General features: G+C 42.2%; 1 protein-coding gene across 2 annotated transcripts in view; it reads left to right on the plus strand.

Annotated features, from left to right (window-relative positions):
* ALCAM (activated leukocyte cell adhesion molecule) overlaps positions 1 to 16,242 on the plus strand; it is a 199,171-nt gene that overhangs the window by 103,433 nt on the left and 79,496 nt on the right. For both annotated transcript variants that reach the window (XM_075336567.1, XM_075336568.1), the window contains exons 2-6: positions 1,673 to 1,779; positions 7,307 to 7,526; positions 10,712 to 10,776; positions 10,866 to 10,953; positions 13,980 to 14,162. In XM_075336567.1, coding sequence (XP_075192682.1) covers positions 1,673 to 1,779; positions 7,307 to 7,526; positions 10,712 to 10,776; positions 10,866 to 10,953; positions 13,980 to 14,162 — 663 coding nt within the window. The remainder of the gene's footprint in view (positions 1 to 1,672; positions 1,780 to 7,306; positions 7,527 to 10,711; positions 10,777 to 10,865; positions 10,954 to 13,979; positions 14,163 to 16,242) is intronic.

The following is a 16,242-nucleotide window of genomic DNA, read 5'->3' on the forward strand; positions in this document are numbered from 1 at the left end:
TACGGAGGAGAGAGGGAGATAAATCCCTCCCGCCCCTCCAAAGTGCCGGCCCGCCCCCCGCAGCTGAGGACCTCTCGCACAGTCGGACCTCAGTCGCAGGGACACTCGCATGACACTCGGCTCCCGCTGTGCTGCCAGTGAGAGCAGAGTGTCATGCGAGAATTGCACTAGTGCCCCGTGTGGCCCCGGCTTAATAGTGTACAAAGTAACTCGGCTTGTAAAATACTCAAATATAGCTCAGCAGTGAGAGCACTATCGATCCTGGTCAAGTATCCAACACATTTGGCTGTGAAACAACCTCATATCATCAGGCTTCCTCCAACAAGCTTCTTCAATTTCTCAATTTGTTAGCTCCATTTCCCCTTGTTTCTACCAGACCTATTTGCACCCATCAGAGCCTAGTCTATTGCCTTTAATCTCATTGCTCCAAATCACCCATTTCCAATCTTACCGTCCACTTTTTGTACTTTTTTTGGTAAGCTCGAGCCGTCGCTTCTTATGACGATATTGAATTTGACGCTTCTTTACCTTTTTTCGACCCACCATGCCAAACTTGTGTAATATTCGTTGCATGCTGCCTGCATGGATGTCTGTGATCTCACTATTATGAAGCATACTAGACACTTCCACTGCCGTGTTTGTCACACCAGAACTGTTAGACCTTGTGATGAGCCAACTTGTTAAGTCTGATATTTGCATGGACGTCCACCTTCTAGCGTTTGAGTGGATGGACAGACTTAATTTCGTATTTGTCCAACTGTTATAGCACTCACATGATGCGGTTTAGCAATTTTCTTGGCTGACACACTATCGTTGAGGTGGATGATGCTGTTTCTCTTTTCTTGGGATATTTTCATGGATGCTCCTTGATTCGAACCAGTGACCATTCACTTTTAAATCAACCTAATAACACACTGAGCTATTAGGGAATCTGAGAACAGGTTGTAATTTGTAGTATACAGGAAGAAAAAGATTTTTCTACCACCAAGAGCAAAACAGTAACAATGCAGGGACAATAATCTGCATAACTAATCATATGCTAAATATTTGTAAGTCAAATTTATGTATGAGATAGCCAAGATGATTGTCTATAAAATGAAGGCTGTCTCATGTTCAAAGGTGTAGTGAAAGGTGAGATATAGAGCCTGAAAGTCAAAAGTTCAAAACAATATTACCTTTTTGCTTGTCAGTGTAGTTAAGTGCCTCTTTGACAAAACTGATAAACCTTGGTATTCAAAAATAAATATTTAGAGATTTATATGAAATCTAAGCAGCATAATGGTGTCAATCTTGCATAAAACCAGAACAAATAGAACCACTGCTGTTCAGAAGACAAATTGTTTACTTATGTAATCATGGTAATCCCTATCATCTCTAGTATCTGGCTTAATACGTATCATATGCCTGTATTACTTGGATAACATTGTTGTTAATATAAATGTATGAATAAATCAGGCGGTTGTGTTTGGTGTTTTGGGTTATTTCACTTGAGTTGCATGTGAAAGGTTTTGTCTTACTCATATTGCTCTGGAGAAATGGAGTGTTCATCTCAAGGGTACAAGAAAGTTGTATCTGATATTTTAAGGGAATTTCCCTTTATACTGTATGCATATGTGGCAGAAGTTATGTAACTGGGATGAATCATTATATTTTGTTTTTTTTTTATTTGCAGGTTTTGGTTTACATACGTTTAGTGCAATTTTTGGAGAAACAATTGATATACCTTGTGTTCGAGGTCAAGAAAAACTTGATGGTCTACTGTTTGGAAAATGGAAATATGTAAGTACAGAGATTTTCAGAATCATCTGAAATTTGTTTGTTTCATTGCTTTTAGAGATATTCTGTCACCACAATGCTGTTCCCTCACTGATTTTCTCATGCGGTGATTATACGCACAACCTATGACTATGGCTCTTTTGACACTGTTGACTGTTGCCGTTGGTCAGCTGATTTCACCTAAGCGTTGAGATTGGACAAAATATATCTAATATGTATGAACCCCTGTATATTGCAGCGATACTGAAGGCATCTCTTTGGCTTAGTGGCCACTAATGAATATTCATTTGGTGTTCTGCCCTTGTACAGCCCTCTAAGAATATGGGATGTAGCATCTTGATGGTCTGTTACGTGGCCTCATTCTACATAGCTGTAGTCAATCTGGTTGATCCGAACCCATTTGCATTTAAGGCTGCTATACACTCAGCGACATCGCTAGCGATGTTGCTGGTGAAAGCACCCGCCCCCGTCGGTTGTGCATGACGGGCAAATTGCTGCCCTTGGTGCACAACATCGCTCGGACCTGTCACACGGGCTTACCTGCCTAGCGACGTCGCTGTGGCCGACGAACTGCCTCCTTTCTAAGGGGACGGTTTGTGCGGCGTCACTTAGCGGCCGCCCAATAGAAGCGGAGGGGTGGAGATGACCGGCCGTAACATCCCGCCCACCTTCTTCCTTCCTCATTGGCGGTGGCCGCAGGTACGATGTTGTTTCTCATTCCTGCGGTGTCACACATAGCGATGTGTGCTGCCGCAGGAACGACGAACAACATCGTACCTGCAGCAGCAATGATATTTGAGATTAGAATTGTAACGCCTGCCTGGATCCACAGACTCAGATAAGCTGTAAAGGGGAGGCTAGAGGGAAGACACTCACCAAGTAGGACCCCCAGAACACTGAAACCCTTTAACCCCTATACAGGGATTTGGAATTACACAGAAAACTGGAGATCACTACCTGTGGAAGGCTGCAGTCCGATGAGAGTAGTAGTCAGGCAGGGTCAAACCAGGAATTGCGGAACAGGGACAGAATCGGCAGGCAGTGACGTAGTCAGCAAACGTAGCAGATGTCAGATCCGGGTCAGGCAGCAAGGTACAAAACCAGTAGGCAGAAGGGTAGTCAAAACACGCAGAAGTCAACACAGGAATCACCAACAGAATAGGACGTAACAGGAGCTAGGAAAATCAGAACTATATCTGGCAGTAATCATGTGACAGGAGGGGAAATAAGAAGGGTGTGGTGTCTTCCCATTGGCTGTAGCTGAACGCTGGCAACTTCAGCTGGAAGACACATGCCACCCACAGTCAGCCAGCGGTACTGCAGATCCCAAGCTAACCCAGCCCAGTGGATGATCGGAGCCTGCGCCCACTGGTGCCGCTGGCATCGACTTCTCTCCCATCACCAGCACCATCCACAGCAGGAACACGGCGTCGCCTGGCGATCGGAGCAGAAGTCGCTGGAGCAGACTCCGGCGGTGACCTAACAAGAATGACGTGTCAACGATCAACGATATGGTGAGTATTTTTGATGGTTAACGGTCGTTTTTGCGTTTCACACGCAACGATGTTGCTGACTAGACCGGATGTGCGTCACGAATTCCGTGACCCCAACGACATCCTGTTAGCAATGTCGTTGCGTGTAAAGCCCCCTTTAGATCCATGCATCACAGGGTTGATGCATTAACTTCCACTACTGGACATTTATGTTCTCATAAATAATTTTATACATTTAATCCTTCTAGACAGTGAATTTTGTCTTCTGCCATTAGGAAAGGTTTGAGGAAATTTGCTTACAAAGTCAGAACTGTTGGGTAACAGCTTTCATAGCTGGGACAAGAGATCTACTAGGATCTATACATTTGACTTAAAAAAACAAAGCTATTAATATCTGTATTTTCTATTTTTAGAGAGTTTTTGTCATGTTAAAAATCTGTTAAAAATCTGTAAAAGGGAACCTGTCAGTAGCAGCAACCCCTTTTAACCCCTTCACGGCCATGGACGGATATATCCGTCATGGAGCGTGTCCCGTTAAGCCCCGCGGGCAGGCGGCGGCGGTTGGCACACATATTAGCTGTTTTCAACAGCTGACATGTGTGCCTGCTAGCCGTGGGTGGAATCGCTTCCACCCGCGGCCATTAACCCCTTAAATCTCGCTGCCAAAGTCTGGCAGCAAGATCTATACACGCGCGGCCATGTTTTTTACTTACCGCCGCCCCCACAGGAAGTCACGTGTGTGATCACGTGACTTTCGGTGGTTGCCATCGTAGCACAGGGTCATGTGATGACGCCCGCAGCTATGAAGTTTCACTTTCGTTTTCCCTCGGCCGCGAGCAGAGAGAAACAGAAAGTGACTGAATCTGCTGTTTACAGCTGTATAGCTGTGATCAGCAGATAGATAAGAGCGATCGGATTGCTGATCGCTATAGCCCCCTAGGGGGACTAGTAAAATAAAACAAAAAAGTAAAAAAAAAAGGTTTAAAAAATAAAAAAAAAAACAAAAAACCTAAAAGTTCAAATCATCCCCCTTTCCCCACATTGAAAATTAAAGGGTTAAAAAATAAATACATATACACATATTTGGTATCACCGCGTTCAGAAATGCCCGATCTATCAAAATATAAAATCAATTAATCTGATTGGTATACGGCGTAGTGGCAAAAAAATTCCAAACGCCAAAATTACGGAATTACGTGCGCCACTTTTATTGGACAAACTTGTGAATTTTTTTTAACCCCTTAGATACATGTAAACCTATACATATTTGGTGTCTACAAACTCGCACCGACCTCAGGTATCATACCCACACATCAGTTTTACCATATAGTGAACACTCCCAAAAACTATTGTGCCATCACACTTTGTTTGCAGTGTTTCCACACTTGGAATTTTTTTGCTGTTTTCCAGTACACCATATGGTAAAACTTATGGTTTCATTTAAAGTACAACTCGTCCCGCAAAAAACAAGTCCTCATATGGCAAGATTGACGGAAAAATAAAAAAGTTACGGCTCTCGGAAGAAGGGGAGCAAAAAACAAAAACGCAAAAACGGAAAGTGCCCCGGGGCTGAAGGGGTTAAGCAATCTATATTGACTTGCAGTTCATAGATAGTGCATTCCCGAAAAGAAACCCTAGCAGGATTTTGTGGCATTTTTGAAGTGTGCTTAAAATATAAGCTCTACTCCAAAAATAAGCCCTAGTTGCTGATCATCATTCGAATAGTGTCCTAATATATGGCTTGGGCAGCACTTTCAGGATATGTAACTTATTGGTGTACGTTGCTGTAAACCCCGGAAGTTTAGAGTTATATGCCGGCAAGTGAATTAAATTCACCCCTTTGAGTCAGTGATTGGAACTTGTGGTAATAAAGTAATGAATATTCACACCCCTTTCCCGCCCCCTCTATGCTGGCGTCATTGATTTGAACTTGTGTTAATGAAACAATGAATATTCATCCCCTTTATGCTGCTTTCACACATCCGTTTTTTCCTGTGCGGCACAATTCGGCGCTTTGCAGAAAAACGCAACCGTTTTTTTGCCGCCGGTTGCGGTTTTCCTACATAGACTTGCATTAGCGCCGTATTGTGCCGCATGGGCTTGCGTTCGGTCCGGTTTTTGCCTCATGCGGCAGATTTAGCCGATGCGGCGGCCGGATGGAACGTTGCCTGGCACGTTTTTTAGTCCGGCAAAAAAAACGCATTGCGCCGCGTCCGGCCGATGCGGCGCGATTTGCAATCATGCCTCTGGACGCCGCATGCGTTTTTTTCCACTGTGCATGCTCAGTGGCCTGCCGCAAGCGGCAAAAAATGGACGGGCCGCATGTCAAAAACTTATGCAAAGGATGCGGTATTGTCGCCGCATCCGTTGCATAGGTTTTAGAGCCGTATTGGCCGTCTCTGCTAAAACCGGATGTGTGAAAGCAGCCTTACCCATCCCCTCCTTTGTGCCAGCGGTGTCAGTGATACAATCAGACTCTCATTGCAGAATCGCAGTACAATGCTCACACTGGCCAGCGGCTCTTCTCACCTGAGCATAACAGCTGCATAGAAATACACGCTGAATTCATTAACACAAGTTCCAATAAATGACGGTGGCAGTGGGGGGGGCGGGGAAGGGGGTGAATATTCATAATTTCATTAGCACAAGTTCCAATCACTGATGCTAGAAAAGGGGTAGGCAGGATTATGAGCGAGAAGAGGAGTGAATACTCATTACATTAACTAGCCGGCATGTGTCTATAAACATCCGGGACGTACAGCAACGTACATATTATGGGCAAGGCAAGGGGTGAATACTCATTAACAGGTGACCCAATCACTGACAACAATACAAAAAAAGACATCCTCTGAAAATAAGCCCTACCGCAGATCGTGGAGCCAAAAATATTATAAGACACTGTCTTATTTTTGGGGAAAGATGGTAGCTGAAAAAAAATGATGCTTTGATATTTTAGAGCCAGTTCGCACAGGTGTACCTATGTTTTCGGCTCTGCCTGCAATAGGGTAGAGCAAAGTGCACCTGCGCAAGCTGGGAATATGTCTGTGCAATTGCAAGATTTCGCCCGCCTACAAGAATGGCGTCGGAGGCGTCATCCATGTAAATCAGCACAGGAGGAGGGCGAAAGGAGGGACAGGAGGTGAAGATTAGGACACCATCTGACTGGACCAGACAACTTACATACAGGGCAGGAGACTTTATGAAGGTATTTTTGGGGGCTCGGGGTAAAGTGCACCTTTATAGAATGCAGCACAGGCGCTGCTTAAAGTGCTAGTTTTAGTTTAGAAGGCCAAAATCTGGTGATAGGTTCCCTTTAAATGAAAGAGGGCATTACCACTGTGAGACATGTAATAACTGACAGTATGCTTTCCTATCCTTCCTGTCTCACACAGGTTATGCCACTTTTAAGTTACAATAAGCTCTGGAGGTAGATTCCCAGGGAGATTTGTGTCCAGCCCATAGATCTTAACAGTTCAGTTACACATTAAGAAAAACAAGGATTCTCTGGCATAAAGCACTGTATCGCAGCTATCATTGTATCATTTTATTCACATTTCTATTACCAACATGTCTATATAGACGGCTTAGAAGGGTTTATCCTACTGACAGTTTCTCATGACATATCAGAAGTCTGGATCCGTGGTGATCCACTTGGTGGGAAGCTCCTATGATCACAATAGTAATGAGATAGAAGCTATGTTTCTTTGAGTCTGGACAGCTTGCTGAGTATACAGCAAGCAGTGTTCAGAGTCTTAGAAAGTCTAAGAGCCCTTTTACCACTAGATTTGCATCCTCAAAAGGGATCTGGTGTGAGGAGGCACATTATTCATCTAAGAGACACTGGCCCTTCATTTTATAGATTATTGGGTGTCTCAGTACCCAGATCCCCTTCAGAAATGTCACTTTGACATTGGAACATTTTTTAAAAAAAAAAATAAATGTCCTTTTACAGAAGGCCTTTAGTCATGATTTCATTGGTACTGACTTTCCTGAATCATGCTTGATGCACTGTGCTTTATCATATGTTTTGTGCTTAGGAACAGCCAGATGGAAATGTTGTGTTTGTAGCCACTCGGTCCGCTGTGAAGAACAAAACCAGTTTCGAAGATGTATCGGAGTACAATGGACGCTTGGAGCTTTTGGAGGACTACACTTTGTCCATCTCCAATGCAAGGATCACTGATGAGAAGAGATTTGTGTGCATGCTCATAACCATGGACAATGTGCTTGAAGTGCCAACGCTAGTCAGAGTTTTCAGTAAGTACACACTACCATTATACCAAATTTATGATTTTGTATCTGGGGACAGTTTCCAGGAAGCCTAATTAAAAAAGGGAACATTTTGTTCTATATCATCCCTTGCTGTCAGGCAACAGGAAAGCTCTGAATCATACTCGTCATTAGCAGCAATTTTGACTTCTTACCTTGCGTTAGAGCAGCATTGTTTAAGAAGACAAATTCAAAGGTTTGGAGGCAATTGTGCTCCAGAAGGAGAAAAAATCATTCTTCCCAGTACAGAATAGGACATATTTCAGAATGCTGTATTTTTCATTACATGCATTTGTTAGACATATTAGAGGTTTCTGGGAATATGCAGAGGATATTATAGGGCATTTAGCAGTAATCATACATAGTATTGCCTGCTTCTTGACTATACTCAGTTGGGGGTTTTACCGGTGTAAAAACCTATTTGTACTTGGGGAAGAAATATGACTGAATGGAAAGGCAAACGCACAAAGGCTATTGTTCTTGTCAAGCTGAACAGAACGGAGTTACTGTATACTTCCTGACAGTAATTCAGGCAGTGCTATGAAATTGTATGGTATTTAACAGTTTCCTGCCTTTGTGTTAATGTTTCTATCTCAAGTGACTGCCTTGACATTAACAGTTGTTAATAAGCTTTGGAAGATGTCTATTACACCTTAAGTATGTTTATTCTCTTCTACATTTGTCACTTTCAGTTCCTTTGGAAGGTTGTAATCAATACCAGGATAATCCAATATTGTTTTAGCGCTTTTAATGTAAACTTGTTTCCAGACTATATAGGATAATGACACAGATGTTACAGTCAGACTGCTGACCGGTCCACTTTGTTCTACTAATATAAAGTCATTACAGTGGCTTAGGGTCCACATAAAGGGGATGTCCAATACTAAGATAACCCTTCTCATCCGACATGTTGACTCCCATTAAAATTAAAAAGCTTATGCTCATCTCCCTTTCTAGTGGTGCCGAAAGTCATTCTCGCTGGGCTCTGACGTAGAAGTAATCAACAGTGAGAGCTGCAGCTGCCACTCACCTCCTATTAGTTACATATATGTCTGAAAACAGAGAGAAGCCGGTAGCAATTGGTTGCAGGGCTCGTGTGATATAACAATGTCACGTGAGCCTCACTAGAGCGAGTGCCGACACCGCTGAAACGGCGCCATCACGGGAAGTGAGTATAAGCTGTTCTATTTTAACCCCTTCACGACCATGGACGGATATATCCGTCATGGATCGTGTCCCGGTAAGCCCCGCCCCCTGCCGCGGGCAGGCGGCGTGGATCGGCACACATATCAGCTGTTTTCAACAGCTGACATGTGTGCCTACATGTTCCGAGTGGAATCGCATTCCACCCGGAACATTAACCCCTTAGATCTCGCTGCCAAAGTCTGGCAGCGAGATCTATATGCGCGCGGCCATCTTTTTTTCTTACCGCCGCCCCCTCCGGACGTCACGTGAATGATCACGTGACGTTCGGTGGTTGCCATCGTAGCACAGGGTCATGTGATGACGCCTGGTGCTACGAAGTTTCACTTTCATTCTTCCTCGGCACGGAGCAGAGGAAGAAAGAAAGTGACTATTTCTGCTGTTTACAGCGGTATAGCTGTAATCAGCAGATAGCAATCAGCAATCGGATTGCTGATCGCTATAGCCCCCTAGGGGGTCTAGTAAAATAAAATAAAAAAAGTAAAAAAAAAGTTTTAAAAAATTAAAAAAAAAACAAAAAACCTAAAAGTTCAAATCACCCCCCTTTCCCCCCATTGAAAATTAAAGGGTTAAAAAATAAATAAATATACACATATTTGGTATCGCCGCGTTCAGAAATGCCCGATCTATCAAAATATAAAATCAATTAATCTGATTGGTAAACGGCGTAGTGGCAAAAAAATTCCAAACGCCAAAATTACGTTTTTTGGTCGCCGCAAGTTTTACGCAAAATGTAATAACAGGCGATCAAAACGTAGCATCTGCGCAAAAATGCTACCATTAGAAACATCAGCTCGAGACGCAAAAAATAAGCCGTCACTGAGCCATAGATCCCAAAAAATAAGAACGCTACGTGTTTCGGAAAATGGCGCAAAACGTGCGCCACTTTTATTGGACAAACTTGTGAATTTTTTTTAACCCCTTAGTTACAAGTAAACCTATACATGTTTGGTGTCTACAAACTCGCACCGACCTCAGGTATCATACCCACACATCAGTTTTACCATATAGTGAACACCGTGAATAAAACATCCCAAAAACTATTGTGCCATCACACTTTTTTTGCAATTTTTCCACACTTGGAATTTTTTTGCTGTTTTCCAGTACACCATATGGTAAAACTTATGGTTTCATTTAAAAGTACAACTTGTCCCGCAAAAAACAAGCCCTCATATGGCAAGATTGATGGAAAAATAAAAAAGTTACGGCTCTTGGAAGAAGGGGAGCAAAAAACAAAAACGCAAAAACGGAAAGTGCCCCGGGGCTGAAGGGGTTAACGGGGCCAAATGCTCAGATTGAGAAGTGGTTGTCTGAGTCGTGGACAACCCCTTGAACAGCATATAAAGGAATCTAAAAAAGCTATGGTAGAATTGCACTTTTTTTTTTTAATTTGTTCAGTAAATTATTTGGTAAAATGATTTGGTGTCATTCAAAAGTACCACTAATCCCGCCAGAAAACAGGCTCTGCTAGAGCTAAAACAACATAAAAATAAACCTTATGGCTTTTGAGAGAAGGGGTTAAAAAAGAAAAGCTCAAAAATGTTCCAGTTCAGATTTTTCTGCACTCTTTTCAGGTATAAAAACCCATGCTTTTTTATCGCTCTAGTGATTGAGTGATTTGGAGTTGCGTGCATATGCAGCTTATTTTTTCCCTGTGGATTTGAACCATTACAGCTTTTCCACATCTGTAGCATGTCGTTTTTTGCTGCGATTTTCACCCTTCCAAATAAATGTGCTGTAGCTTTGCAATGTGCCCTTCCTCTAATAAGTGTGCTGAGAATATGAAACTCGGCGTGCTCGTAAATCGACATTGGAGAAACCTGCTTTGTGTGAGTAGATATCTGCATTGTAATGTACTTCGCTGCTTATGTAAAACAAATCTGACATATCAAAGTGGATCCATTTAGTATTTGTTCTGGTATCTACTTACCCAACCTTTTATAACACTCTCTACACACTCATCATTTTAGAGCCACCATCCAAACCTGAGATCCTCAACCAGCCAACATTTATGGAAACAGGGAAGCTCAATAAGGTAAATACAGTGAAACTCAATACAATAATCCCCTAATCAACAAGCCTTATGTTTGTAGTGTGTTTTTTCATGACATGTCATTTGTACAGGTTGGGGATTGTGTTGCTAATGACAGCTACCCAGATGCCAACATTACATGGTACAGAAACGGTCAAGTTCTTTTACCGATTGACGGAGGTATGTTTGTTCTTACTGTACATATGATACAATTCTAGGAACTATTAAAGGGGTTGTCCAATACTAGGACAACCCCTTCTGATTCCACATGTTTCCCACAGGTGAAATAATAACGCCTATACTCCTCTCCCGTATCTGTGCCCTGCTAGCAGTGTATGGGATTGCGGTGCTGGTGCTCACATGGGGTTGTCATGTCACACGAGCCCCGAGGCCAATCAGCGCCGGCTTCCTTCTCCACCACCTTCGGACTAAATGAACAATCAACAGGAAGTGAGCACAGCCGCTGCACTCACTACCTGTTGATTAACTTGTTTGGTCTGAAGGCGGGGAGAAGGAAGATATACGAGATGAATATAGTACACACACGAGTAAAGGTGAGCAGTGCAGGAGCATTGTTTCTAGTGCTGTCATTAGATGTATGGGATATAGGATACATTTATTTATTCCATTCATCTATGATTTTCACAAATCCTCTTAGCAATCAGTTTTATTTTTGGAAAAACCCTTTCTTGTATCTAGATCAGCTGCATTATTTCATTTTCTTGTAGTGATTTATTAGTTTTTGCATCACCTAGAATTGGTCTGAGATATGTCTGTAACCAGTTTTCTTAGCGTTTCCTCTCCCATTACTTCCTGCAGCACTAAGTTAATAACACGAGATAACAAGTATCACTATATTGCTTTTTAATTACGCACAGATGCGGCACAGTTCACTTTCATACAGGAGCTTTCTTTACAAGTCACTTAAAATCCAGTTATCCTGACGCGATTCTGTAATTACACTTAGAAGGACAACGCTTAATGAGATTGTTCCTGTGTTGTATGTAGCGGCTGTTTGTAACAAATACTCAGTGAGGATATGGAAAATAACTAAACATGTATATATACATCTACAGGACACTTTGGCAGCAAAACTTTTTGCCTTTTAATAATATATGATAATAAATAAATTCACTGCACTCATAGATTGTGACGCAAAAAATGTTTCAAATTTATTGAGGAGACCGTGAAGTAATTCGACGTTTCGACCTCGCCTGGGTCTTAGTCAAGAGTCGATACACCATATCACCAGCCACAGCACTTCTGCGCTGGCTAAACCCAGGACCTTTATCCTCAAGGTATTCTCTACTAACGCTATCAATCCACTCAAATTTCCATATCCCAGGCACCCATCTTTAAGCGACTCTTGACGAAGACCCAGGCGGGGCCGAAACGTCGAATGACTACACAGTCGCCTCAATAAATTTGAAAAAATTTTTTGCATCACAATCTATGAGTGCGGTGAATTTATTATCTTGGATTAGACCCATTTTTCACTTGCACCACCACCCATTTTCTGAGTGCAGACCAATTTTTTTGATCTTTTAATAACATATGGCATTCAACTTGTCTGCATAAGCCTTGTTGATGATTATCACAGCAGTCATCCTCATTATGGACTGTTTTGTCACATTTCACCTCTTACCAAAATTTCTGAAGTGTCTTGACTTCAAGATACTTTCATATGCTTTGCTGTTTCTATACAATCTCAGTTTTCTGATTTGATTTTGTCCACGCAGCGGTTTATCACCAGCCTGCTGTAACCTTTGTAACATAAAGGGTTTATTTCCTGCTCTATAATGGTTAAAATTGCAAAGTGCTTGTAAAAACAAGAAACTTTGCAATCTATTATGAAAATTCCTCTCCATTCTCGAAAGCAATGGGATTTTTAGTTTTATAGTTTACTGCTCATTGCCTAGGTCACCTGCCATTGCTGTCTTCTGGCAGTGATGTCCAGTTGTGTGTTCTTTACAGGTTCTTTCTATTAGAGCTTGTAAGTGCTGTTTGAAACTTGGAAGCTGCTAAAATGTACTGTTCTCCTGATCTGGTCCACTTCAGCATTAGTGCGCTCTTCTTACACTGCAGAGACACAGCTGCCTTTCATTACAGCATCGGAGATTTTACAGTTCAGGCCAATGACATGAAGATGACTCTGGTATGAACTGCCAGTAAAGCTTGAGCGCCTCTGCAACCAGGAATCTGGTAGGCAAGAGAACAGTTTGCTCCAGAATAAAAATGAGCTATGCTGTGTAAAGTTGGCAGTGTACTCATAGGGTAACAGGAAATTGGTGAGATCTGGATGCTGAGACCCCCACTGATCAACAAAATAGAAGCACAGAATAGTTCAACCAACAGCTGTGCTCCTCCCAGACTGAAGACTTGCATTCAACCTTTCTTCAGTCTTCGAGCATTAGTCACTTAAATGAGTTTGTCCCTCTCAGTTTAGTGATCAGAGGGGTTCCTAGGGGTACTTGGCACGCTGCGACATCGCTAGCCGATTGAACCGATGCCGAGCGCGATAGTCCCCGCCCCGTCACAGATGCGATATCTTGTGATAGCTGCCGTAGCGAACATTATCGCTACGGCAGCTTCACACGCACATACCTGCTCTGCGACGTTGCTCTGGCCGGCGACCCGCCTCCTTCCTAAGGGGGCGGGTTGTGCGACGTCACAGCGACGACACGCGGCAGGCGGCCAATAGAAGTGGAGGGGCGGAGATGAGCGGGATGTAAACATCCCGCCCACCTCCTTCCTTCCTCATTGCAGGCGGGACGCAGGTAAAGAAATGTTCCTCGCTCCTGCGGCTTCATACACAGCGATGTGTGCTGCCGCAGGAACGAGGAACAACATCGTACCTGTCGCTGCAGCGACATTATGGAAATGACCGACACTACATTGATCATACAATTTCGACACTTTTGCGCTCGTTAATCGTAGTAAAAAGGATTCACATACTCCAATGTCGACAACGACGCCAGATGTGCGTCACTTTCGATTTGACCCCACCGACATCGCAGCTGCGATGTCGTAGTGTGCAAAGTACCCCTTAGTCACTGAACACCCACCAATCAAAACTTCTGACATGTCTATATGATACTTGTTGGTCAAATACTTGTTTTTGTTCTTGATGTGAAAAACTCTCTAAAGTAAACACTCAGGATATGTTCTGTAAGGTATCTTTACTAATGAGGATTTTTTTTGTTTAGTTGTTTCTATAGAGTGGTCTAAAGAGAGAAACTCCAAAAGTGGCCTTCATAGCATCCGATCTTCACTGCAGTACATGTCCACCAAAAATGACATTGATGCGCAATTTTCATGTGTAGTGACTTATTTTATGCCGAATGGCATGACAATAATGGAGTCGGATCAAGTTGTCTTTGATATCTATTGTAAGTATTTAGACTTTTATTTTTGTGTGTGTCATTTATTATTTGCCTGTATATGTTGGTGTTTTCAGAATAGATTAGCCAAGTACTAGATGTTTGGTAAGCAATGCACCAAAAACATTACTACAGCGGTGTAACTGAAAGAAATGGTTTCGTTTGGCGCTCATTCAGATATCAGTATTTTTCACGGAGAAGAAAAACGGATATTTTTGATCTTTGGTCTGCGTGTCACCAGATTTTCTCGCACCTGGAAACAAAAGAAAACAATCTTTATTTTTTCCTATCTAGCAGTTTGTGAAAATCAGACCACACTCAGATGGCTTCAGGGGGCTATATGATTTTTTTCATGGCCCCATAAACTTGTATTCCTGATTTTGATCTGATACGCAGATCAATATCACATGTATAAAATGATTTTGCATTGACCGCTCCCTCAGTCCGTGAAAAATCACGGACATGTGAACAGTCCCTGTGCAATCTGTCAAAAACACAAATAGCAAAAACTGCCATCAAAAAACACTGAGACATCGTATAGCAGCACTCCGTGTTTATGGCTCCATCGGGACTCCATGTATGTGGCTTTAGTCACTCTTTCTGCCATATGTTTCACCTTATTATCAAATTGTTTTAAATGTAAAAATATTTTGACAGATATCAGGGGAGAGAAAGATGTGACTCCTCTGAAAATCATTGAAAATACAGGCTCGCTCGACTGAACCAACTGCACATGTACATGGGCAGGAGAGAAATGGCTGTCGGCCAAACAACCTATCGACATTTTGTGGGCTTTGGTTTGAACCGAAGAATTAGCATTAATTTGGTGCTAGTTTGTTGTTCACCTTTTGGTTTTTTTGGTTTTTTTTATTGGAGGGGAGTAATTTTTATCATTGTGTTGAAATCATGCCATTGTGTGATTGTGAGGGATTTTTTCCCCATTGGGTTTATATTAACTTTACCTTTTGTTGTGCAATTACTAACAACTATTTATGTAAATTGTAATTTTAGCTACTTGAGGATAGTTTCAATCAAGTTAATGAAGCATATTTCAGAAAAAAACCTTTTTTTTTCCCTATTTTCTATCACACATAGAAGCAGCACCTATTATAAGATTATCCGTTTCAGTGGCCAGAAGACAGCTCTTTATATGAATTAAATAAAGGTCAACCATAATTCATACAGTATTGATATTTTATTGATTAATGCAGGCACGGGTGAAGGTCACTTGCAGTTTTAATACGGTATGAATTCTTGTTTCCAGATGAAACAGACTAGAAGAATAAATGAGCAAAACATGTGTAGAATCTGCTATTTGTTCTTTTGGTTTCTTTTGAACGCTACGCACCAGTGGGGCAACTTTAAATGGGACGGTCCAAATGATCCCCAGAACTGTTTTATTTGCTTATTTTTCCAATATGTGCTCACAGCAAATCTGCTTAAAGAAAACACCAGCGTTCCCTTTCCTAAAGTGGCTCGACCAGCGTTCCTTTTCCTAAAGCGGCTCCACCAGCGTTCCTTTACCCATAGCAGTTCCACCATCATTCTATTTCCTAAAGCGGCTCCACCAGTGTTCCTTTTCCTAAAGTGGCTCCACCAGCCTTCCCTTTCCTAAAGCAGCTCCACCAGTGTTCCTTTTCTAAAGTGGATCCACCAGCGTTCCTTTTCCTATAGCTGCTCCACCAGCGTTTCTTTTCTTATAGCGGCTCCACCAGCGTTCCTTTTCTTATAACGGCTCCACCAGCGTTCCTTTTCCTAAAGCGGCTTCACCAGCATTCTTGCAGCTGTTTCGCCTCCTTGAGACTTGTGCTTCATACTGTGAAGCATAGAGAACAGGTGGCTTCCTAGTGGAAGTCGCCAAAAAAAAGTATGTACAGTGGGTATGGAAAGTATTCAGACCCCTTTTTAATTTTTCACTCGTTGTTTCATTGCAGCCATTTGGTAAATTCAAAAAAGTTCAATTTTTTTTTCATTAATGTACACTCTGCACCCCATCTTGACAGAAAAAAACAAATGTAGAAATTTTTGCAAATTTATTAAACAAGAAAAACAGAAAAATTACATGGTCATAAGTATTAAGACCCTTTGC

Source organism: Anomaloglossus baeobatrachus, chromosome 2 (assembly GCF_048569485.1).
Source record: "Anomaloglossus baeobatrachus isolate aAnoBae1 chromosome 2, aAnoBae1.hap1, whole genome shotgun sequence".
In the NCBI taxonomy this organism is placed as follows: domain Eukaryota; kingdom Metazoa; phylum Chordata; class Amphibia; order Anura; family Aromobatidae; genus Anomaloglossus; species Anomaloglossus baeobatrachus.